This window comes from Notamacropus eugenii, chromosome 1 (genome assembly GCF_028372415.1).
Source record: "Notamacropus eugenii isolate mMacEug1 chromosome 1, mMacEug1.pri_v2, whole genome shotgun sequence".
Lineage (NCBI taxonomy): Eukaryota > Metazoa > Chordata > Mammalia > Diprotodontia > Macropodidae > Notamacropus > Notamacropus eugenii.
Window position 1 is genome coordinate 236952482 of NC_092872.1, and position 26218 is coordinate 236978699.

General features: G+C 37.7%; 1 protein-coding gene across 5 annotated transcripts in view; it reads left to right on the forward strand.

Annotated features, from left to right (window-relative positions):
- The window catches only part of CFAP70 (cilia and flagella associated protein 70), a 77761-nt gene that overhangs the window by 4100 nt on the left and 47443 nt on the right, over positions 1-26218 (forward strand). For 3 of the 5 annotated variants that reach the window (XM_072628202.1, XM_072628200.1, XM_072628198.1), the window contains 11 exons: positions 522-708; positions 2682-2780; positions 2937-3016; positions 5551-5727; positions 12808-12990; positions 13427-13521; positions 16447-16546; positions 20663-20797; positions 22681-22830; positions 23329-23406; positions 24570-24661. In XM_072628202.1, the coding sequence (XP_072484303.1) occupies positions 2957-3016; positions 5551-5727; positions 12808-12990; positions 13427-13521; positions 16447-16546; positions 20663-20797; positions 22681-22830; positions 23329-23406; positions 24570-24661 (1070 nt within the window). In that variant the 5' untranslated portion in view covers positions 522-708; positions 2682-2780; positions 2937-2956. The remainder of the gene's footprint in view (positions 1-521; positions 709-2681; positions 2781-2936; positions 3017-5550; positions 5728-12807; positions 12991-13426; positions 13522-16446; positions 16547-20662; positions 20798-22680; positions 22831-23328; positions 23407-24569; positions 24662-26218) is intronic. The other 2 variants (XM_072628203.1, XM_072628199.1) reach the window with 1 other exon arrangement.

Genomic DNA, 26218 nt, shown 5'->3' on the forward strand with positions numbered 1-26218 from the left:
TCTAGTTCCTTTGGATAATAGTTTATATTACCTAATTATTCCTCTAAAAAGGAACATCGTTTCCTCATCTATCACCTTGTGTTTGCTTACCTGTAATGATTCCAAAGCTTACAGAAGAGCATTGGATTTGCAGTTAGAGGGACTGGGTTCAAATCCTAGCTCTACTTTTACCACCTATATGACCTTGGTCAAGTCACTTTCTCTCTGAGGCCTCAGTTTTTTTCATCTCTGAAGGAGGGTACTAAACCCTTAGGTTAGCACTAACATTTCTTTCATCTCTCCATATATCTTCCTTTGAACTATAGCATGTGGAAATAAAAGTGCCATAATCATATTTTTGGTGACTTTTTCTTATGTAAATAGTATGTACCTACCATGTCCATATGAATGCTGAGCACACATACTCATGTGGAGATGGCAGAAAAAAGGAAGATGAGGCAGTGAATGGCCATGTGCTTTTGAGAACTAGGTGCTATTCCAGTGTAATTGTAAACTAACAAATTTATGTTTCTGTCCAATAGAAAGGTACTAAAGGGGATACTCCAGTTACCTTTGTTCGTGCAGAATTCAATAATGTGGTCTTAGGAGACTCTTCAAAAATCACAGTTTCTCCTGAAGGAACAGCAAAATACAACTTTACCAGCAGTTTTGACTTCACTTCTGAAGGAACCAATACTTTAGATGACCTTGCCCACAAGCCTGTGTTCTGTAAGTCTCTATGGTTCTAAATGTTTTCTTTATGTCTAAATATAAAGACAGCTTGGCCATTATGTAACAAAAATAGTATTTTATCTCAGATCTAGCCCATGATATTTCCAAAGCAGACTATAGTTACCACCTGTCAGCTACCTCTAGGGTTGCAAGCACTGGAAATCAAGAGTCATGTTCAGGACCTGGTTTCCCCTACGTGCCTAAAACTCCAAGGGTTCTTGGTAGCCATTCAAAAATTTGTGCTTGTATGTCCTCCAGCAACATAGAGTAAGTTTTTTTTCCACTTACGCAAGTACAGAACATCATGGCTCAGCATTCTCTCATTGAATCAGGAGCCATATTATACACATACAGCACAGCCAGATCACAAGACTGTGCTGGGCCCTACCCACCGAGTGTGTGTTGATATTACACTTGTTTATTGTGACTGATCTTCTGAAGGTAGACATGATTGGGAAAGCCAAACATCCTGCCCTGTTAATCTATGAACTGTTTGTACACATTTGAGCTCTTTCTGTTTCTGGCAGAAGTTAGAGCATCCCATTGATTACTAATCTCAAGGACTCTTTGATATCTGATTGATTTTTGTAGCACTCAAGTACAGAACTTCACATCTGTGTGTATACTTACTCCTTTGCTCCACCCAGCATTATCCATTGTTTCTTTACCATTGTAATAAGCCAAAGCCTATGTTTTTTTTTCTTTCCCACCAAAATAACTACCAGCTTCTGGGCTTATTGCCCCAAATTTAGGATGTGGTTTTCCCTCCATTGCATCTTTCAGTGCAGTCTAGTCTCAGAATTAGAGTACAGACTCTCAGGAAATAGAAGGGGTCTCAGAGATGGAAGGGATGTCAGGGCTGTTAGGCCAACCTCTCTCATCAAGAGTCTCATCAACATACCCAACAAGTGGTCCTAGAGCTCTTGCTGGAAGACCTCCAGTGAAGTGAGGTTCTCTACCTTCCAGGACAGCTTATTCCACTTTTGGAATTGATAGGAAGATTTTCCTTACCTTAATCCTAAGTTTGATTCTTTATGACTTGCACCCTGTGTTGCCAGAGACTGACTTTGTTGATAACTTTATTACTGAACTATTTTCTGCTACCCAGCTTTTGATGTGGCCATTAAGTTCTCTAAATCTTTACTTCTGGATCATTTCAGATCTTTGGTTTATAATCAAACTGCTGGACTGAGCCTACCCCCTACCTCCATCCTGGGGGAGAGCCAAAATCACTGGGTGTTTCCAAATACAGCTCCCACAAATATATCCCTCCATATGCTCTATCAAGTCCATATATCTTTTTCAATAAAAACTAGATTCAAATGAAAGTTTAAAAACAAGACTAATGGAAAATTTGCTCTGATAGTGAACGCAATGCAACTATTGTTGAGTCAGCCCACGTGGAATCTTTGTGCCACCACTGTCAGTCAATACAGGCACTTGACATGAGCGGTGTTCACACACTCTGTGCTGCCTTTAACATGAAATCTATAAACTCAAAGTTTAAAAATGCTTGTGTGAAAGTTAAAAGTACTCTATTATCTCTTATCTTTCTCAACATAATCATTTTGTTATGTACAATATATCTGACTCCCCTAAAAAAAAAAACCACAAACCTATATCTTTGAAAAAATTTAAATAAAACTCAGGAGTAATATAGCTTATTTTGTGAAAAGTGTGGGAAGAATATGATAATTTGTCTTCTTAAAAAGTAGTGCACCTTCACTGCATAAAGTTTGGAAATCTCTACCCTGAGAAGGTTACTCTAGTGAAAGGTGAATAAGGGATAACTCCTGGAGAGACTTCATATTGTCTAGTAGGAACAAATGGTCAGTAGTACTAGGATCTCTAATTTGTTTCTAAGATAGCTTTTCTTTACCTTAGACACTTCTGGTAATTTTCTTACTGCTCTTCTGTTACTTAATGGTGAACCTGGAACCTTTTTCATATTTGGTGTTTTTCTATCCTAGTGACTGTGTTTGAAGTTTTACCAAAGGAAAAGAAACAGAAGGAGGAGAAGACTGTAATTCTGGGTCAAGCTGTTGTGGACCTTCTTCCTTTATTAGAAGGTCAAGTATGAAACTTACCAAAAGCCACATATAATAACATAAATTCATTTTAAATCCATGTAAAAGCAAAATTCAAACATGATATATTTCTGCCTATAAATATGTTAACTTGATACGTCCTTTTCTGGTTTTAATCAGTCTTCTTTTCTTTCACAGGAGAATGCACATTTGAAATAATGACCCCATTACATCCTGTGGTTGGCTCACCCTTAGAGAATCTTCGACCAGGAGCTAAAGTAAGTGGGTATTTTAAAAAATAATATTTTATTTTTTCCCAATTACATGTAAAAACATTTTTAACATTCATTTGTTAAAATTTTGAGTTCTAAATTCTTTCCTTCCTTCCCTCCCCACCTAAGATGGGGAGGGAACTTGATGTAGGTTATACATGTACAATCATGCAAAATATAATTCCATATTAGTCATATTGTGAAAGAATACACAGACTCAAACCAAACCAAAAACAAACCATGAAAAAAATAAAGTAAAAATAATATCCTTTGATCTGCTTTCAGACTTCATTGGTTCTTTCTCTGGAGGTAGATAGCATTGTTTATCATAAGTTCTTTAAAATTATTTTGAAGCATTGTATTGCTGAGAATAGCTAAGCCATTTGAAGTTAATCATTGTACAATATTGCTGTTACTATGTATAATGTTCTTCTGGTTCTTCTCAATTCACTTTGCATCAGGTTGTGTAAGTCTTTTCAGGTTTTTCTGAAATCTTCCTGCCCATCATTTCTTAGAGCACAATAGTAGTAAGTAGGATTTTAATACTTTTAAGTTTACTATGTAATATTAAACAGCAGTTTCAGTCTTATTTACTAGTCCTTTTAAATGCAATTTTATTTTGTTTTACAAGAATCTCATATGAGTTGTATTCTTGAAAATGTTGTAATAGTATGAAACATTTTCCAATTGTCTTTCTGTGATGATAGATGGTGTTCTAGAAAGTTTGTAGGATCTTGCTGCCAAGGGGTTGGGTGTGGTAAAAACAACATCTGTTTCATGTAGGCTAGTTTCTTGTTAATAGGAAGGGAAATCTTTGTGATTGGATTGGTCAAGGAGCTTGGGTCTAGAGTTGTTGCCTGGAGTCAGTTCAGCCTCTGCAAAGCTGGAGCTCTTCCACTCTGATGGGATCCCTGACTGTCAAGCATCCCAGCATAGCCTTGTGCCCAGGTCCCACCTCCTGATCAATGAGGAGGCAGAGGGGTTGCACCTGTCCAAACCAGTGCTGGATCACAATTGAATCTCCTTTCTATTGTTAAGTAAACTTATTTTTATTGGATATTCTGTGTTCTATGAGTATTTCATTACACTTCAGTCCTGACTCTGAGACTATACTGGGCTAAGTTAGGCTTGGCCTAGAACAGGAAGCAATGCCATACTGTACCGTATCTCCTCTGTTTTCTCTGAGCACTCACCAAGATCTCCTTAGTGAGTTCCCAAACCTACAGTTTCTCTCCCCTTTAATCTTTCCTCCCATTTTTTGGTTGTAAGAAGGTAGGGGAGAGAAAGAGGACAAGTCAATTCTTCATAGCAGTTTTATTGCCACTTGCTATTCAAAAGTCTGTTAACAGAGTTTTTATTTTTGTTTTTTGCTGTGCTACCATTTTATAGTTACCCTACTGTGTTTCAATAAATTATATTAATGACCATTAAAACATAAATGATCAAAGAATTATGAATCAGAATAGTTGAGAATGTGGAGAGATACTGTGTGTCAAGATTTTATCTTATTCTGGTTCCCCTGAACACCACAGTCTCCTTCCAGTCAGTAGAGTAAGCAAATTTATAAGTAGCCAGTATAAAATAATAACAGCAGGAAAGAAGATTGCAAAAGGGAACCTGGAAGTCACCTACAAACCATTCCAAAGATCAGGGAAGCATAATTTGTGGACTCTATCATGTATTAGCATAAAAATCACATACTGGTAGTATGTGCTGAACCCGGGGAAGGCCTATAGGCCTTGCTGCCATGGACTTTTGGTCCCATGACATGTACATCTCAGACATGTTCCACACCAGCAGAACCCCAAATGTTATCAGCATCTGAGATGATGAGGACTTGTTCACTAGGAAGTTTTACTGATGACTTTGAGATGCTGTGAATATGTTATTGAATTTAATCTGAAGAGACACAAATAAGACTTATTCTGCTTCCCACCTAAACTCTATAAACATGAGACCCCAACTCCTACCCCTGAGCACTCCTCCATCTCCATCAAGTCCATGTTGCTAAGAGCTCGCAACCCTAATCCATGGTTGTGGGAGTGCCTCTGAGCCGCTCCCACTACCTCTTCTCTTCCCCATCGCTGCCTGCCCCCTCCTCGTGCCCACACTCACTGCCACTATATCCCCTGCTCTTTCATCACTGATCTCTGTACTCTCCGTGCTGTTTGCCCCTGCACCATTTGGGCCTCATTAGTGTGACTGAAGCCTCACTCTCCACTCCATGGTCTTTCCTGGTGAGTACCCAAAGTACACCTGCCATCATTTCATAATTACATAAATTAATTATGAGTTCATCTTAAAATGTGAGAAGAGGTTTGGAGAACAGAGATAAGAGGCTTTCCCTTTGTGGGTGATTTTTAGCTCTGTGAATATGAGCTTCATTGTCCTCATTGTAAAATGTAAATATTTATCTTTTTCTCTCATAAGGTAGTTGTGAGAGTCCAGTGAGATAATGACCATAAAAACACTTTGTTTGGAAACCATACAAATCTAAAGCATTATTAACATTCCTTCCATTTTGCCTTAATTTTCTGTAGTGTTGTCTTGAGGTAACGGTATCTGTCTCAGAGGCCTTACTGACTACAGCCCAGATCTTGGGTGGGAACCTTTTAAAAGTGACTTTAGAGGCTGCCTACTCTGTGCCAGAAAATTTTGTGACTACAGGACCTCAGCAAAATTACATGGTTGGTTTGCAAGTTCCATCAATTGGAGAGGTAAGGACATAGTGCTTTATTTCATTTAGATGCAAATGTCTTCATTTCTCTTGTGTTTCTGTGCATAGTTATTACTTTATTAGCCCAGGAAGAAATGCCTACTTCTAATAAAGGGCCTTGACTCTAGGGTCAAGTACACTGGGCATATGACTTGGGGAAGCCTGACCCTAAAGGGAGGGATCCGGCTCCTCTTCGATTCTCTGGATGATTATTTCCCTGGATCCTTGGGAAAATCTCTTAAAGCTTAGGCTTGCCTCATGTCTAGGTTCTTCCCAGAAGGGATTAATAGAATCTTTTTAGAAAGGTCCATGCACAAAGTTTAGTAGAGAAAAGTATCAATTTCCTTTACTACAAAAAACATATTTACTCATCAGCCACACTTGAAACATGAAACATAACTCCTCACTCCATCTTACTCTCTTTAAAAGTTAGTACATAAGATATTAAAACATGAAGTGCTTTGTGGGTCTGTTGACCAGGCATCTTATTTTCCCTTCAGATTTGTGCTGTCAGGGCCTCTTACTGAAGCCTCTCGTTCATTATCTTCTGGCAATTCAGGGCATGGCTCAAGCTCCTCCTCTTGGTCCTGGACCTCATCTTCTCTTAGAAGGTGGTGCAGAAATCATCTTTTACTGGGCTATCTAGAACCAGATCTCTCAAACCCATTAGGTGACCACCAAGACTAGAGAGAGCCATTTTGGGATGACTTTTCCAACACCAATAATCACAGGAAGAAACACAAAGCAGAACAGTCTGACAGGACTTTGATGGTCATTCTCAGCCTCTTCTAGACAATCACATGTACTTATTGTTGTGTGCTCCCTGATATCATCACAGCCAGAGGGGAGGGGATGGGAAAAAAGAGGAGGGAAGTCTGACAGAGAGCTCAAAGAGTCCCAATATACTCCATAGATGGAAAGGGAGAGAAAGCAAGACTTTTTGGAAGTTTGTGTATGTCAAAAGAAAATTTGTTATTAAAAACAAGTAAAAAGGGGAACTCCCAGATAGCAGAGTGAGAAAGGAACCCGCTGAAATCCTCCATGATTCTCCTCCAAACAATGAGGAAGCTGCCTCAGAATTGATCTAGGAGCAAGAAGCAGCTTACCAGTCTGGCTAAAAAGGTGTGTCTCACTGGGGTGGGAGGGGAGTGAGGTGGAAGACTAGCAGCAGCAGCAGCAGTCAGCCTCACAGTAGATGCTTCAGCAAGGCTCTAAGCCTGGGGCAATCCACTGCTAATGCCCTGTCCTCCTGCAAATCAGCAATCCCCTAGAGAAGTAAGCAAAAATTTACTGAAAAATACATACAATTAGACAAATGAAAAAGGAAATTCAGAAGCTCACTAATAAAAATAATTCCTTAAAAATTAGAATTGAATAAGTAGAAAGTAATGACTCTATGAGACATCAAGATACTATAAAAACAAAATCGAAAAAGTAAAACAAATGGAAGAAAATGTGAACTTTCTCTTTGGAAAAACAACTGACCTTGAAAATAGATCTAGGAGAGATAGTATAAGAATTATTGGACTACCTGAGAGTCATGATAAAAAAAAAAAAACTCGGTCAACATCTTTCAAGTAATTATCAGAGAAAACTACCCTCATATATATATATATATATATATATATATATATATATATATATATATATATATATATATATATATATATATATATATTAGAATATATATTAGAATCAGAGGACAAAATAGAAATTGAAAGAATCTACCAATCACCACTTGAAAGAGATCCCCAAATGAAAACTCCTAGGAACATCATAGCCAAATTCTAGAGCTCACAGATAAAGGAGAAAGTTTTGCAAGCAGCCAAAAAGAAACAGTTTCAATACCTTGGAGCTTACAAACAGGATTACACAGGATTTGGCAGCTTCCACATTAAGAACTAGAGGACTTAGATTATGATATACTGGAAGGCAAAGGAATTAGAATTACAACCAAGAATCACCTACCCAACAAAACTGAATATAATCTTTCAGGGGAAAAAATGGATATATAACAAAATAAAGAACTTTTAAGCATTTCTAATTTAAAGACCAGAACTGAATAAAAAAAAAAAATGACCTCCAAATACAAGACTGTCGGGAAAGATGAAAAGGTAAAAAAGAAACAAGAAAGAAAATATAAAAAATTCAGTAAGGTTAAACTTTATATTTCAATATGACAAAATAATATGTGTAACTCTTAACTACTTTATTACTATAAGAACAATTAGAAGGAGTATGGATATAAGGTGACTTTGATGGATGTTAACCCCACCCCTACCCCCCAAAAAAACCAAAATAAAAGGGTGAGAAATAAAATTTCACTAAAAGAGAAAGGAGGGGGGAGATTGGATGGAGGTAAATTATCCCATATAAAAGAGGCATGAAAAAGCTATTATAATGGAGGGGAAGAGCAGGACTAGGGTTGGGTGATGGAAGGCAAACCTTAAACCTTACTCTCATCAAAATTGTCTCAAAGAGGGAATAACATACATACACTGTTGGATGTAGAAATCCATCTTACCCTATAAGGAAGTAAAAAGGGATGGGGATAGTAGAAGGGAGAGGAGAGACTAATAAAAAGGAGGATATATTGGGGAAAGTGGTGATCAGAAGAAGTAAAACACTTATGAGGTGGGAAAGGATGGAGGTGGGTAAGAGAAAGGGGGATAAACAAGTGAAAAATAATGTGGAGGGAAATAGACAGCTACTTATCATAATTATAAATGTGAATGGGATGAACTCAGCCATAGAAGGGAAACAGATAGCAGAATGGATTTAAAACTAGAATCAATGTAGAATCAATCAAAACTAGAATAAAATGTAAAATGTATCTTGTAAAGAAACACATTTGATGCAGAGAGATACACACAGGGGAAAGTAAGGTGCTAGAGCAGAATCTATTATGCTTCAGCTGAAGCAAAGAAAGCAGGAGTAGCAATCATGATCTCAGACAAAGCAAAAGCAAAAATAGATCTAATTAAAAGAGATAAAGAAGGAAACTGTATCTTGCTGAAAGGTACCATAGACAATGAAGTCATATCAATAATAAACATGTATATACCAAATGGTATACCTTCTAAATTTTTGAAGAAGTTGAATGAGTTACAGGAAGAAATAGATAATAAAACCATACTAGTGGAGGATGTCAACTTTCCCCTCTCAGAACTAGATAAATTTAATTTAAAAAATAAGGAAGAAGTTAAAGTAGTAAATAAAATTTTGGAAAAGTTAGATATCATAGCTTTCTGGAGAAGATTGAATGGGAATAGAAATGAATATACTTTTTTCTCAGTAGTACATGGCACCTACACAAAAACTGACTATGTCTATGTCTGACTATGACTATTAAGACATAAAAACCTCACAACTAAATTCAGAAAAGCAAAAATAGTCAATACATCCTTTTTAGATCATAATGCAATAAAAATTACATTCAATAATAGACAGTGGAGAGATGGAAAATTAATTGGAAATTAAATAATCTTATCCTAAAAAAACAAGTAGGTCAAAGAACAAATCATAGAAACAATCGATAATTTCATCAAAGAAACTTCTGATGTTTCAGGGCCCTTTGTAATATGTTCTTGTGATGACCCAAGATGTCCCTCCTCTTGGGTAGGTACCTTGCTCCACTAGGATTACTGAGTCTTCTTTCTTCTGGGCATGTGGCCATAGATTCCAATACTGCTATGCTCTTTCAGAAAGGAATGAAACCCTTATCCCATGGCCAAAGGGAAGCTTCCTCAGTTCTGTTCCTTTAGAGCATCACCTCTGAAGCCTATCATCTCTTGTTCCAGATGCGAAGCTCTTGATTTTTCTACTCTTTTTTTTTCTGTTAAAAAAAATTCCAGTCTCCAATCTATCCAGGTAAAACAAGTGGATTTAGGAAAAACACTAAGGTAATTTTTTAGGGGCACGGTGGTGGTGGGGACAGAAATATATAATGAGAAAGTGTGGTACAGAAGAAAGAAAACTGGATTTGGAGTCAGGATCTGGGTTCACATTTCAGCTCTGTTCTTTATTGTATGACCTTAAAAAAGTCATTTCAACTCTCAAGCCTCAGTTTTCTCATCTGTAAAATGAGAGGGTTGGATTAGAAGATCCTTAGGGTCACTTTTAACAAAGGAACTAGATTATCCATACTATCATATCCATCTCTAAATCTAGAACTCTGTGATCCTAAACAGTCATTACATGCCATGGAAAAACAGTATATCCGTATGGAGAAAAGCAAATTTAAATCTATACTTGACATAAACTCCAGTTAGACCAATGAGAAACAAAAAAAAGACAAAATTAGTGTTCTTATCTTATAAGTTGATGTTAACAAAGTTGTGGGGGTGAAAGGTACTTTCATATAATGTTAAAGACAATGCAGATTCATGGCATCCAGGACTAGTCTTTACACAGTCAACAAAATCTGTAAAACCACTCATACCTTCTGATCCAGTAATTCTACTAGTGAGAATATATTCCAAAGAATATATTAATGGATCTGATTTCATTGATGTGAGCATGGTTTCCAAAAGTGGGAAATTGGGGCCCATCCTGAGCTTTCACCTTCCATGACATCCTTGTCCAAGTTCTCCCATGTATACACTATAAAGGATCTACCTAACATGCTGGAGGCATTCCTATAGGTCTGTTAACATTTGGGGATAGTGGTACAGCACATGGTTGTAAATCTGACTCTTGTTACATGACAGGTCCACCTGGATTATATTTTTATTCCACTTCATGTATGTAGGTCATCACTGGAAATATACTGCAGCCTATGTACAGTCATCATGTATCTCTTCATAGGTCACCTGTACATTTACCAAAGGTGTTTACCACTGTCGTGATGTTCTGTGTAGAGTCCTAAGAGAAGAAAGATGCCCTTTAGTTAATGAAGTCCTCCAGATGCTCCTGTTTGTGGATGATATTCTGCCCATTTCATTAAGCACAGAATGTTAAGAGTTCTCAGTGAGATCCATGACTACTCAAAAAAAAAAAATGGCCTAACTGTCCAACTGGAACAAACAAATCTTGACTTTTAGACTTTAGCACACAGTATGATGGGCTAACCATTTGGTAAAACAGTATGAGTGTGTGTGTGTGTGTGTGTGTGTGTGTGTGTGTGTGTGGACTTACACTAATGTATATGATAGGCATTTCATATGGACAGTGAACTGTACCCAGAATTGAATAGTGAAAGAAAGAAGTAGGTCACGTCTGAGGAACTATGTAATACATTCAATGATCCCAAGTTACTTTCTGACCAAACCTCCCCACCATCTTTTTAAACCTTTATATTTTTCTGTATCTATATTCTTTCGTATTCATGCCTGCTTGCCTTTTTATACAAATTTTACTATCACTCTATCTAGCTGAATTTTATTTTTTGATTTTAATTTTAATTGAATCTTTTGTTTTTATATCACTTTCATATCCAAGTCTATCCTCCCCACCTCTACCCATGAAACCAGTCTTTATAACACAAAATTAAAAGGAAAGAAAAGTAGTACAGTAAAATGAACCAATGCATTAATGAGTTTCGTAGTATATGTAGTATAGCGCCTACATCTGTAAATAGGGGAAGGAGGTGAATTTTCTCCCTTCTTCTGTGAGCCAAACTTAATTATTGAGTTCAATTTCATCCTTTAATTCTTTCCATTATCATTTCTGTAGTCATTATATATGTTGTTTTCTTGGTTTTACTTCATTCTTTCAGTCTTCTCATGCTTCTCTGTGTTGTCTGTGTTCATCATTTCTCGTGATAACATTCTATTAGAGAATAATGAAAAGGCAGCTAGAAAGATGTCAGGTGGGCTGGACAAGTGAGGCCAGTCACTGAGAGGCTGCTTGATGGATAGCTGGATAGGATAAGAAGAAGCAAGTTGTGGGGCCAAATAGATATAATGGGTTAGGTAAATTTGCACTTACTCACTAAGGACAGCTCAGCCCTAGGATAGATCCCAAAACTCATGGCACCCCTCAGTAAAGCCAGGGTTGAGATGTCTTGATAAAATGAGTCATCCCAATTTCATGTAGCCCACTGTACACACCACCCCTTTATGTCTTCAATATCATGCCCTTTTCAGATATATATACATGTGTATTTATGTATATATATACATATTTATGATGCAAAATAATTCCCCTAATTGCCAGATTTCCTTCCCATCCTAGTTACAGTGGTTTTGTTCATGTAAAAACTTTTCAGATTCATGTAATTGAAATGGTCTGGCTTTTTTTTTTTTTTTGCTTCCATGTTATTGTTTCTGTCTTCCTGAGCTGGTTCTCTTCTATTATTTTTAATTGTGCGACCTTTAACATTCAAGTTGTGTATCTATTTTGAAATTATTATAGTGTATTGTATAATATGTTTTTCAAAATCTAACTTCTGCTAAATTGCTTTCCACTTTTCCTAGCAGTTCTTATCAAATAGAGAACTCTTCCCCCAAGTAATTTATGTTTTCAGGTTTATCAATCACAGCATTATTTAGTTCAGTTATTTCTCTTATCTTGTCTAGTCTGTTCTACTGATGCTGCTTTTCTCTTTTTTAACCAGCACCAATTGGTAACGAGCACTTCATGGTATAATTTAAGATCTGGAAATGTTGTTATGCCTCAATTCTTACTTTTTTTTCATCATTTTTCATGAAATTCTAGACCTTTTGTTCCTCCACATAAATTTCATTATTATTTTGTCTAGCTCTAGAAAGCATTCTCTTGTTAATTTGATTAGGTAGAATTAAATCAGTTCCAGTTAAAACAGTTACAGCTTATACAACTTAAATAGCATAATGATTTTTTAATTGAAGTAGCTCAATCACAAAAACTTAATATCCCTCTAATTAGTTGCGGTTTTTGTCTCCTATTTACATGTTTGCTCCATTAATATGGTATTCTCTTTATGTATATTTAGTTTTTAATTTCTTTTGTTTTCTAGAACTATGACAGAAAACAGTGAGGAAATAAGCACACTTTGTTTACTCCTATCTTTGTTAGAAAATCTTCTAATGTTTCCCTATTGTAAATTAATTTCCTTTTAACAATATTATTTTTTATTAAATATGGGATTTATTTTCTGTAGAAAGACTTTCCCATATTCTTCAAAAATGGAACCCTAAAGCTTGGTGGGGAAAAAGAACAAGTACCCCGGCCCAAAAAGTGGCCCATTTCTAACATCCTGGCACCAGGAGCTCAGTACATTCCTGATTCTTTCATTACTGGTGGTCCTTTCGTTGAGGAAGATGGAGAACTCAACCGTCCAGAGGTGAGAAAGGTTGAATATATACTATCTGCCCAGTTTAAGATGAGCAGAGTGTGACTTCAACTCAGATGGTACCTTAAACATTTACAAGTTAACTTCTGTGTTTATAAATCAGCTTCCTAAATATCTACTTATTCATAGCCGGATCAAAGTCACAGATCCATGATCTATCACCAGAGCTTAAGATTTTTTTTTAAATGAAGGAGTTGGTAAATAAAAAGGACAAATATCTAAGTGTTTGAGCATAGAATGCAGACATGTCATTTGCAGTTTCTTTTCTCATCATCGATATGGGGAAAATCCTTGCTATAGTCACATGCTGTATTTATTTTGTGTGGGATCCCTCATGCTGAGGAGGACCCTGAATAGAGATGTTGTTTCATGTTTGGCATGTAGTATTGGCAGTTATAGACTCAGGCCCCAAATTTGTCATTTTTAGGACAAAGATTTCAGAAAACAAGCAGAAACTTCAAAGAAAAGAATTGTCTGGGACTTGGAAAGTCGCTGCTACCTTGACCCTCCAGCAGTTGCCAGGTAATGTATCTGGCTAAGAGACTGAGTTGTAGGTGAAGTAAATCTCTGACTATTTTAACTTGATATAGTTCTCAGGGGATCACTAAGTGGTTTTGACGTTTTTTTTCTTCCTGTCTCACAAAATTCCTGGCCTTTTAGGGCAAGGCTAAATTGAGATGTTGGGGTTCAATCTCAGAGCTATGGAAAATGTTTGTTGTATATGTGTGTCTCAATGGATGCCTCTACGTTTTATGAGATCAAATATTTTTTTGGTTATCATCTTTGTCTTATCATCATTAGATGTATTAGATGTAGACTATCAGGCTGTTCTTTTGGAACTCAAAATTTATTTGTTGCTATTTTTTTCTTAATTTAAACTTTTTAATTCTTAATTTAAACACACACACACACACACACACACACACACACACACACACACACACACACACACATATATACCCCAAGACCATACATATAGCAGAATGCAAAGTGAGAATGTTCTATGAAACCATAAATAACTATTCCATATCACATTTCTTAAAGCATATAACAGATTCTGCATGTTCCTTTCAAAACTGTTCTTTCTGTTCTTTTTGTCCATTTAAATTTTTTTCCAATGGCCCTTTTTTGGTATTGCTGTTACAAACCCTTTCTATCTCATGACCAATTATTGAGAAAAAGAAAGAATAAAAAAAATACAAGAAAAAAGCAAAGTCAAGCAAGATGAATCTACACAGTGGCTGTGTCCAAAAATGTATGTACATTTTTTTGGTACAAGATACAGAAAGAGATATACATTTTTGGGTTGCTAGGTGGTGCAGTACACAGAGCCCTGGGCCTTAAATCAGCAAGACTTGAGTTCAGCTCCAGTTTCAGACACTTATGAGTTGTATGAAAACCTTAGGCAAATCACAACTTCTGTTTGCCTCAGTTTCCTCAGCTATAATAAGAGGATGATAATAGCACCTCCCTCCCAGAATTGTGGTAAGGATCAAATGAGATACTATTTTGTACAGTGCTTGGCACAGTTCTTGGCTACTAGGAAAACACTAGCAATCATTCATTCAATTTATTCATTTCCTTGTATCCATCACCTTGCTGTAGGTAACAACTTTGAAAGAAAGATATGGTTAGAGTTCAAATCAGCCTCATGCAAAGGGACAGAAAAAACTTGTTGATGTGATGCTAAATTTTAGTAATATTTAAAAGACCACGGAGAACAGGAGAGGTATCAGAAGATTGGAGGAGAGCAAATAGTGTTTCAATTTTCAAAAAAAAGGATGAGTTTAGAGACTACAAACTATAAACCACTGAGCTTGACTTCACTTCCTGGCAAAATTCCAGAATATAAATTTTTGGTCTGCTATGTACTAACGAGAGTTCTTAACCCCTTCAGCATTTTTTTTTCTTTATGGTGAAGCTGTGCTTGAGTAAATTGTTACCCAGGTCTGCTCACTTTGCTTTTCATCAGTTTACATTACCCAAGATTCTCTGAAATTGTCTGTTTTCTCATTTCTTTCAGAACAATACTATTCCATCACCTACATATTTCACAATTTGTTGAGACATCTGCTACTTCTCTCAGAGGCAACCTAGGACACTCCCTTAGATTCTAAATCTTTTCTTTTCCCTTCCCTTTCCCTTTTCTTTCCTTTCCTTTTCTATTCTTTTTGTTTTTCACTCTTCCCACATCAGAATCAGAATGTTTGTGTGGCTGACAGCTATTTCCTCCCAAGTATTATCCTTCTTCTCAACTCTCTCTTCTTCTCTATTATTGTTTTTCCTGTTGAATTTGAAGTATTTCTGTGCCAAACTCTATGTGTTTTTTCAGCCTTTCTTTGTCTGTCTTCAATAACACTTGAGGTTCATCTCGTGACTCCCTCTTGTCATCTCATGACATCTCGTCTTCCCCACCCTTTCCTCCATGTTTGTTGGTCTTCTCATATATCTTATCTATGAAAATAGCTAGTTCCCTGTCGTTCTTCCTCCTTCCTTCTTCCCCCAAGGCCTCTTCTTAAAAAACATAACTCCCTATGAAGACATTAAGGTTCTGATAGTATATTTGTTTCTCCCCATAACGGAGTGTTAACTCTACATCATCATACCTCCGCTTCCAATTGCTTGAATAAATTTACCCTTCTAGATTTTTCTTGACAATTATGTTTATATTTCAGAATCCCTACTTAGTGGTAGCTTTTTCATCAGAAATTCTTAAAAGTCCTGTATTCTATTAAAGATCAGTTTTTCCCCTGTAGGATTATACTCAACTTTGCTTAGCAAATTAATTTTGGCTGTAAATCTATAATTTTTATCTTTTACAATATCATATTCCAAAATATCCTGTCCTCTATAATAGAAGCTACCAGGTTTGGGTAATTCTGACTTGTGTTTATATAGTATTTGAACCGCTTATTTCTGGATGTTTGCAGTATTTTGTTTTTCTTTGATGTAGGACCTCTGGATTATGAGTTGTGACCTTCCCTAGATATATGCCTCACTACAGTGGTATTTTAAATTTGTGTTCAGTCTGTCTCATGGACACTGTATACAATGATGGGAGAACACACTTCAGGTTTATGGGTAGAATATTATTTTATAGTTATTCTTGCTTTGCCTTCTGCTTAGTAAATATTTTGATTGAGTTAATGGAGGCAGATGGTTGATTTGTTAAATGAGAAATACACTGGTGGGGACTAAGGAGCTACAGTGGGAGAATAGCCACCCACCAGAGTTAGCCCTAGAATCCTGAGTTAGTTGTAGCAATGCCCTTCTCCTAAGATCCGCACCCGCCACCCCGACTCATCTGCCAATGTGAATACAGATTTAGTGAGAGAGCCAACTCAGAAAGAGAGCCTAGAGGGGAATGAATCACTTACTCCAAAGGCTTCCCTTTGACCTCAATTTTACTAAAACTGGCTTTATATATGTCTGTTTTTTGGCTTGTAGTTTTCAGAAACGAATTGCAGATTGCCGTTTCTGGCCAGTGGAGATAACAAGAATTTCTTTAGCTCCTGTGTCCAAAGGGAAATCTACAAAAGTTGATAAGGTGTGTGTTCAAGTTAATAGGCTTACATAAGAAGTGCTGTTATATAATATGATGTGCCATAATGAGTTCATTATTTATTAGTTCATTATTCTATCTCTAATTCTGACTACCAAAGGATATTTTGAGAGAGAACATGTTTGTCCTTTCTTGTGTCAACTTCAAAAGAATAGGAATATGCTATTCTATCCTTTATAACTTAAATATATTTATCATTCATATATGTCTTCCTTTTGAGTCTATTAATATTTTTATCTTTACTTTTATTGGAGTAATATACTTCATAAGTTTGCTATTATTACATAAAATATGATTTCTTTTTATTTTTTCAAATTTGCTTCTTTCAAATGCCAATGAATTTTTTCTAGTTCTGATGTTCCAGAATTTGATAAATATGTCTTTGTTCACTTAATCCATAATGTTTATGATTTCATACACCTCAATTATATCCCCTCTCAACAGTTCATCTTTCAAGAGTAGAAAATCCTAATTTAAAAAAATTTGTTTTCAAATGACAGGTACCTACTCATTTCCTTGATCATCTCAAGTCATGTGAGAACTAGACATTCATTTTCTGTTTATTAAGGCATTTTAAGCTTTAAAATTTTGACATTTTTAAGCTGTCACAAAGACATGTTGGAAAAGAAGCAAGATTTACTAATACATTTGAGTACTGCAAGGCTTATTCCTTCATAGCTTTCTTCTCCAAATTTCAACTCAGCGTTTTGCATAGTAAAATCCAATGTGTTGAAGGTACCTAATTAAAAATAGGTAGAACTTCTGAGTGAGATGTTTTCGTTTTTCTTGAAGTTCTAGGGAAAACTTAGAGATTGTGCTGTCAGATGTAGGTTTTGTTCTCTTTCCTGCCATCATGAAGCTATGGGATTCAGAACTGAGAGGTCCCTTACATGTCATCTCATCCAAACCTCACTTCAGAACAGAGGAGGCTGAGGCCCAGACACCTTAAATGACTTCCCAGCATCACACAGTTTGTAAGCAATATAATGGGAACTGTAATGGGAACCAACACGTATCATCTTGTCCTCAGGCCCCTGCAGGAAACCGGCCCTCTCATTTGAAAAGCTTGTTTGGTAGTCTCTTCCTCTGTGCCTTATCCAAATACATTATTTCCTGTGTTCTTCTAAAAAACATTCAGTGCCTCGCCTTGTCTGTGTATTCCTTGTTACCTCATGCTCCTGGTCTCCCATCCCCTGTCCATTCATTCTCTGTATTGATCAGTACAATAGCAGAATACCTCTTTCTTATCCACAAATAAGTGTCTCAGGATGACGTTCCCTATATGCTTGTACCCAGTCTTCCTATTTCAGTTTCTAAAAATGGACCCCTTTGGGTCCCCTTCCTTAGAAATTGCTCATTTGTTTTTCTCTATCAAAATAGTATAAAATTAGATGGAAAACTCCTCTATTTTTTCAGAAAGAAAAGCTATTTTTAAAAGAAGTAAGTGCATTGCATAGTTTCCTAGGTGTAATATACTTCTGGCAACAATAGCCTTAAATGCCGTAGAAATTAAAGGAAGATTAACCCAAGTTATCTGATGTAACAGCTATTGTTTGTAGGAAAAAAGTCTCTTCTTCAGTTAACAGGCTCTCTGCTCTTACTGATGTTAATATACTCTCTAAGTATCTCCTCCCTGTGACAGCTTCCTTGAAGTCTTCTCACACTGTACACCCTCCCATCCATCTTGTGGCCCCTCATCGCTAGCCTAACTAAAGGCTATTACATCTGGTTTTTGATGAATGGCCAGCCCACTGTGTTTTCCAGTAATACATGTTTCTGAATTGCAGCATGTAAGTCATCATAGGCAAAATGCTGCATCCACTACTTCTTTCTCTGTTGTCCTTTGGGTCACCTGCATTTTTGATCCTCTGGAGATGGTAGTATTCCGTGATCCAAATAACACCCCCAGGAGAATGTTGGTATTAAAAAGATAAGTAAGCTTGGGATTATTGAAAGAATTACATAATTTCCAAATGCAGTCTAACCTACACTCTATCCCCACTTCTATTTTTAATCTCAGCTAATTGTTCATCTGCAGAGACTATCTGCAGCTAGGTGGTGCAGTGAAAAGAATGCCAGGCCTAAAGTCAAGAAGACCTGAATTCAAATCCAGTCTCAGACACTTACTAGCTGTGTGACTCTGCAAGTCACTTCACCCTTTCTGTCTCAGTTTCCTCATCTCTAGAATGAGTTGGAGAAGGAAATGGCAAACCACTCCAGTATCTTTACCAAGAAAACCCCGAATGAGATCATGAAAAGTCAGTCATAACTGAAATGACTGAATAACAAGAGACTGATTTATACTGATACACCAACTCAAATGGATGACTTCTCCAGCTATGTATTGTAGTCTATACAATAGGAGTTCCTCATTGGTTTTTCCTGACTGAATGATTTATCTGATCTCTTTTGAGAAGTTACAGAGCTCCTTGAAGAGGAACTATAGTATTTGGTGCTTTGATGCCATCACCAGCCATACGCAGGAGTTCATCTAGAAGACTGTTCATCATCCATGGAAAAGCCCTCTTCCACTTGGACTGTGCTTAGGACATTGCCAAAACCACAGCAAACACTGTAGACTTTAATAAATTAGAACATTCAGAAGAAGGTATTGAGAAGAGTGAAGGGCCTAGAGGTTATATCATCTGAAGACTGGGGGAAAGAACTGAAAGGGAGACATAATGTTTCTCTTCATGTATTTGAATGGCTGCCATGTGGAAGAGGGAGTAATACACTTGTCCTGTTTAGCTCCAGAAGGCAAAACCAAGCACAGTGGGCCTGAGCCACAAGGATTCAAAGTTCAGTTTGAAATAGAATTAGAATTAGTTTGTTAAGAATTAGAACTGCCCACAAATGACCCTAACTGGACTAGGATGCCATGGGAGGTAGTGAGTACCCCCTCACTAGAGATCTTTGAACCATTCAATGACCATTTGTCAGGCATGATTCTTTACGCCTTGACTGATAATGATCACTAAAGATTTGTGGAGGGTGCCTTTCTCTACAACTCTCATCTCCAACCCCAGTTTTCTAAACATTCTTCTTTTGGTGATTACCACTGATTGGTGCACCATATCCATTTAAGCAATGGACTTTAATTAGCTTTTACGAAAGGATATTCACTGCAAAGGTATAGCAAGAATTGAAATGAGTAGGCATTTTCCCCTTAGTACCTGGGGGTACATTCTCCTAGTACCCCCTCAGTCCTTAGGGACTGTGGGCTTAAATTTAAAGCAGTTTACACATAGCGTTTACCCCCACCAAGTCAACTTCTAAATATAGCAGGCTAACGAATGGATAAGTCTACATCTCTGCTACTGCTGGGTTAGGTCAAGCAGGGTACTTCAGGGCCTTGGCTACTGCTTTTCTCATGTTTGGCCTCTTGTAAATCCCAGAATGGATTCTAGCTCCCACATGGGGGGAAGAGTTAAAGTCTTACATCCTCTTTTCCCACTGAGGACTTACAACAGTCCCTGCTGCCTCTTTTGAACGTGGCCCAAGTCAAAGGAGTAAGTGACTCATTTTGTTTGCTAGATTGATTGGTTAGTGCCCCAATTCCAGTTCCACAGCCAATCCATAATCAGTTGGAATCAGTTGCAGATTGCGTATGTATGTTCTGTATATGGGGACAGGACCTGCCATTAGACATCATCATCACACCCTTCCCCAAGCAGTCTCCCAAGCCCTTCCATGTGGACTGACTGGCACCAGGGAGAGCATGCTGCATGTATTCTGATGATGGTGCTCCAATAGCTGGGCTCCTTTTACACCTGTAGGTGGGTAACCTCCCAGCTGCTGGGGCAACATCTTCCACTTTGGGAATTTTTTCCTAACATTTAGACTAATTTAACCCTTTGCAGCTTCCACCTGTGACTTGTTCTACCCTCTGGGGCTGAACAGGAAAAGTCTAATCTTTCACCTCAAATAGCTATCAAGTATTGGAAGGTCTGTCTGCATGACAGATGGAAGAACTGTGAGCAATGAAAGGGGGGAAATTACAAAAAGGCAAATTTTTTCATGGTCTTGATAGCTTCTGAACTAAAAGATATTCAATGACATTGATTCATATGACTAATAGTTTCTCTGGATTTATTCCTCCAGGGTGAGGATGATGGACAAGTTTTCTTTCATGGCGTGGCATATGTTAACATGGTCCCTTTGTTGTACCCTGGTGTAAAGAGAATTAGGGGAGCTTTCCGTATTTATCCCTACTTAGATGGTCCAGTGTATGAGAAGGTAAGAAATAACTATACGATTTTTATCTTTTGTAGTATCATTCATGAGGAGTTATCATTATATCAAAATTCTCACATTGTAGATGAAAATACACATTTTAGCAAAGGACTTTTAGAAGTAGTTTTTACTCTTGGGACATTATTATGCAGTGATGTAATCATTAAAGAATCAGAGGAAGACCTTCATTGTACTAGTTATGATTCTCTGTTAAGAATCTGCAGAAAGATATAAATAAATATTGCACAAGATGGGCATGCATGATTTGTGGTCTGCAATGAACACATTGACATATTGAAGTCAAGGTTATGAGACATTAAAAATTCCAGAATCTACATATTTGTCATGAAAAAATTTGATATAGTATAATTCAATAAGCATTTATGAAATGGTTGCTATTTGCCAGGTGCCATGCAAGGCCCTGGGGATACAACAACAAAAAACCCAACTAGCCCCTGCTTTGGAGGAGCTTTTATTCTACTGAGGGGAAACAGTGTGTATATAATGTACAGACAAGTGACTATCAGGTGGGAGAAATAGGGCTGTTATAAAGATCTTGATCTAGTTTTAAAGCCTGTTTGTCTTAACTCTAAAATTTCTTTATTGGGGTAGTGCTGTATTGGTCAACTGAGTGGATTCCATGCGGTTTGCCTCAAGATAACTAGGAGGAAGTAAAGGAGGTTAAAACCTGGTGGCATTTTCCTCCTTAGACCAGTCAAACATGTAAATGTTGTAAGCACTGCTTCAGTAGAATATGTTATTTTGATTCTATTTTCTGTTGGTTTTTATTTAATGACAGAATAGAGGTTTCAGAATGTATAATAGAGAGGTAGCCAAAAGTGACCTAGAGATCCCTGAGAGCTGGGGCTGACAGGGATGTGTATGAAGGAGCATGTTTAATAAATGTGGAGAGGGAGAGCTGGAAGGGAGAAACAGAAGAGGATGACTAGATCAGGGATAGCAGATGTGCATAATAAAGGCAGGAATGTGCCTTGCTTTCTTCATCTGGACTTTTTTGTTTGTTTAACCCTAACTTTCTTTGCATATGACCTGTGGCAGAGAGTATATACATTTATACTTGGGGAAATCTTTACTTGTGGCTCTATTTGCTAGTCTGTATGATTAAATGCCTTTTATTTTTTAAGTCATATGACCTTGGGCTGGCTGGTAAGAGTACATGCAGCCCAGGCTATGGTTTTGAGCGGGTACTGACCTACGGAGTGCCTTGAACCTGCAGTACTTTTTCTAGAGACCCAAGATGGCTGCATTTGGAGTCAGAGGAACTGAGTTCAAGTCTTTGCTGCTCTGTTCTGGTGGTTTAAGTTTGGTCCCATCACTTAGCAGTCCTGGGAAGCAGGTTCCTCATCTGTAGAATGAGGAACCTCAGAGGTTCTTTTTCATTTTAATCTGTGATCCTGTGGTTCTGTGAACTAGGAAAACAACATGTATAATAACTCCAGTAATGGAAATAAAAACAACACAAAAAGGCAACCCAGCTCTGAATAAATGGAAAGACCAAGATTGATTCTCAGGTTCAGATGTCTGTAGATGCTGAAATATGTCAGATAAGGCCGGTTATAATCCTGTGTTGGTTTTGCTTGACTGTTTTTTCTCTGTGTTACGAAGGAGGATTATAAGAGAAGGAAATGTAAGGATATGATTACTATATAAAAAACTCAAAAGCATTTTTAAAGAGGAAGGTAGCTATTGTTCAAGACTAGCTGAGATCCTCATGGAAACAATGGAACTGCTTAGTAATCAAGGTCATTTTTAGCTTTTGGATTTCCTAATATTGTAATTAACTAAGGACACTATGTAAAAAGAAATGACATCTGAGTTTGTCTCTAGTTTGTTTCATTTTCCTTCTGATTCATTCTTTTTTTCAGACAAAGTGTCTGTTCAGCCTTTTCCGTGATGTTGGTCACCAGAACAAAATGGGAAATGTTCCAGGGATCAATTCCCCACAGGCTAAACCGATCCTCACCAAGACCATGAAGGAGGAGAAGCCAACCAAAGAGAAAGACACTGTAAGGAAGGTGTGGAGCTTAGGATATCTGCTGCATGGAAGGCTAGGTATCTGGAAGTGGTATTTGAGACTAGGGCATCTCCTAAGCTTATTCCTCATGTGCAATTGCAAGTTTCAGTAGGCTTAGCCAGGAGATTGTGGAGAGGAGGCTGACCTTGGGGTCAGGAGGGCCTAGCCTCAAGTCTGGCCTCCAGTGCAGAATAGCTGTGCAGACAAATGGTGGACCACCAGATCTCGAAGACTCAAGTGACTCTAACAATGTAAATCATAGACAGGTCACTCTGATCCGTCTATGCATCCATGGAGTGAGTTTTCCTCTTTGGGACTCTCCTATACCTATGGAATCACTGGTCTAGACCCCAAATTAACCACCACCACCACAGCAACAAGAGCGATGAGAAAGGTGTAGTTTGTAGAATTGTCTGTATTGTCATTCTTGCTAATCCAGGGACACATGGAATTTTGTCTGTTGAGTTTTGTGCACTTTCTTTCTTTTTTTTTTTTACAGTCATCTAGTATAAAATCCCAGAGCTCAGACAACCCTCTCGAAAGTGAGATTCCTCTGTACCAGAATCCAGAAGGACAGGTAATAGTGACTCGGAGATGAGGCCAGATACTTGCAGAAGTCCCAAGAGTCTCATCCCCGAGCATGGGTCCTGTGGAGTGGGAGTAGACAATGCTTGCAACTTGCCTTGCCTTCTGAGTTTTGCATAAAAGCTATAAGGAAAGAGCTGTCCAAACAGCCCAAGAGTCCATAAGGGCACATGGAAAGAAAGAGGGCATTTTGAGGTCAGGGTGCTAGATTTACCTCAAGGCCCAGCTTTTAAGTGTAAGCCACTATTGGATAGGAATCAATTTTTGAGGAAGAATCGTTAAGCCTAAACAATTCTTTAGAAATATCTTTCCATTAATTTCTTACATTTTAGTTTCATTTTCATCTGAAATATATTTTGTACTTTGCATAATGAAATCCCAGATATTTTTTTAATTTAATATAACATGGATGAAACTATTTTTCTGAAATCAGAAAAATGTTTCATCTTTCATGTCCTCCCAATGAAACAGAAACTTTAGAAATCAAATCAAATTAGAAGATATGTATAGTGTATTTACTATATTCAGGGTGCTGTGGGAGATGCAGGGAAATGTATTTCATAGTTCTTCCCCTCAGCAACTTCACAGTCTAGTAAGAGACAAGGAATAATATATGGTATTACAAGAGAGACATTATTGATTGCCAAATGAATGGCAGTGATAACAAGTGCTGTGATTTTAGAGAAAAATATAGCTTCCTGTGGGTTAGAGTGTTTGGGGAGTTTCATGAAGACAGAAAGACTTTGGACCATGTGGTTTGGGCAGCATTAAGACAGGAAGAAAAGAGAGAAAGCAGCCTGGTCAGTGGAAGGAGCCCTGGATCTGGAGTCGTGGCTCTGCCACTGACTCACCTGTGTGACATCAGGCAAATGATTGCCTCTTTAGGCTTCATTTTCCTGTGAGTCGAGGGATTGAACTAGATGACCTTTGAGGTCCCTTCCAGCTCCACAGATATTATCCCATGAGAGAGAAGCTGAGGACCATTTGGTCTATCTTCCCCTTTTGTTGTGCTGCTCAACCTGAGGCCGAGCACACAGTAGGTACTTAATATATTGTTAACTTCAGAAATACTGAAACTTGTAGTTAAGCTCTTCACTACTGCCAAAAATTTTGTTAATAGAATGATTTAGAGAAAATCAAAAAATGTCTTCACAGCAATACTTGGAAGCTGGGACATACATCGTTCTGGAGATTGAACTAGAGAAAGCCTTAGTACCCAAGCGATTACCAGAAGAGCTTGCATCCCGGTATGTAAAAAGATTGACTTTATCTGTGTTGTGAAAATAGTATAGCGTTATTTACAAGAAAACAGTGTTGCTATCAGGGTCTCTAAGTCTTAGGTGCTGAGCAGTGAGATGAGAGATGGGAATGTTGAATTCTCCTCTTGATTATATAATAAAAAACAAGGCTTCATCTACCAGATGATCTCTGTGGAGGTGTGTCAGTCAGGAAATAGTCAGTAAGCACCTACTATGTGCCAGGCACCATGCCAAGCTCTGGGAATGCAAAGAAAGCCCAAAGCAGTCCTTGCTGTCAGGGAGCTCACAGTCTAATGGAGGAGACAAGTCTATGCAAAGTATAGACAGGATAACTTGGAAATAATCAGCATTCAGGGAGATGGGGAAAGGCTTCTTATAGAAGGAGGAATGTCAACAGGGACATGAAGGGAGCCAGGGAAGCCAGGAGATGATGATGGGGAATTCCAGGAATGGTATTGTCCCGTTGGAAGGGGGAGTGCCTTGTATGAGGAGCCCCAAAAAGGTCAGTGTCATTGGATCCTGGAGTCCTTGGGGGAAGTGTTAGGGGGAAGAGGTGTGGTATAAGGGAGAAGAAAGCTGGAAAAGGGTAAGGAAGGGGTAGAGTACCAGGTTATAAAGGACTTTGAGTGCCAAACAGAAAATTTTGTATTTGATCCTAGAGATGATATGGCACCACTGGAGTTTTTGTTTTTGTTTTTTAATGTTCTACAATCACTACCAAAAAGCTTATATTTTTACCCCCCCACTTACCTAGTAATGCTGTATAGACGAACTAAAATAAATGGAAGAAATCATATAACAAATCAAAACATAATACACACACACACACATACACATATACAAACAAGATCTGCTACATTCTGCAAATGAATTCCATAGTTCTTTCTCTGAGTGTGGAAGGCATTTTGCCTTAGAAAACCATTGGAAATTATTATTATTTTTTTTTTAAGTTCTTGCGTTATTACGAAGTTCCAAGTCTACCAGAAAAAACTCTCACACACTGTGGTCATTGCTGTGCACAAAGTTCTCCTGGTTCTGCTCCTTTCACTCAGCATCAGATCATATAAGTCTTGCCAGGCCTCTCTGAAGTCTATCTGTTTGTCATTTCTTATAGCACAATAGTATTCTATTACATTCATATACCACAACTTATTCAGCCATTCCCCAACTGATGGGCATCCCTTTGACTTCCAGTTTTTGGCAACTTGGGACCCTTTCCCATTTTTATTATCTCTTGGGAAACCACTGGAGTTTAATGAGATGGGGATGGGTTGACATGATCAGATCTGAATTTAGGAAGATCAATTGAATAACTGAGTGGAGGCTGAACTGGAGTGGGAGGATGCATGTGAAAGACAGACCAGTCAGCAGGTTATTGCAATAATGCAGGCACGAGGTGATAAGGGCCTGCACCAGAGTGATGAGATGGCTAAATGGAAAATCCTAATTCATATCTTAATGTTATCAATGAGTATACATGTCTATATGGACATAGATAACGAATACATGTAGGTAATAAAATATATTTTTATTATCTTAAAACAA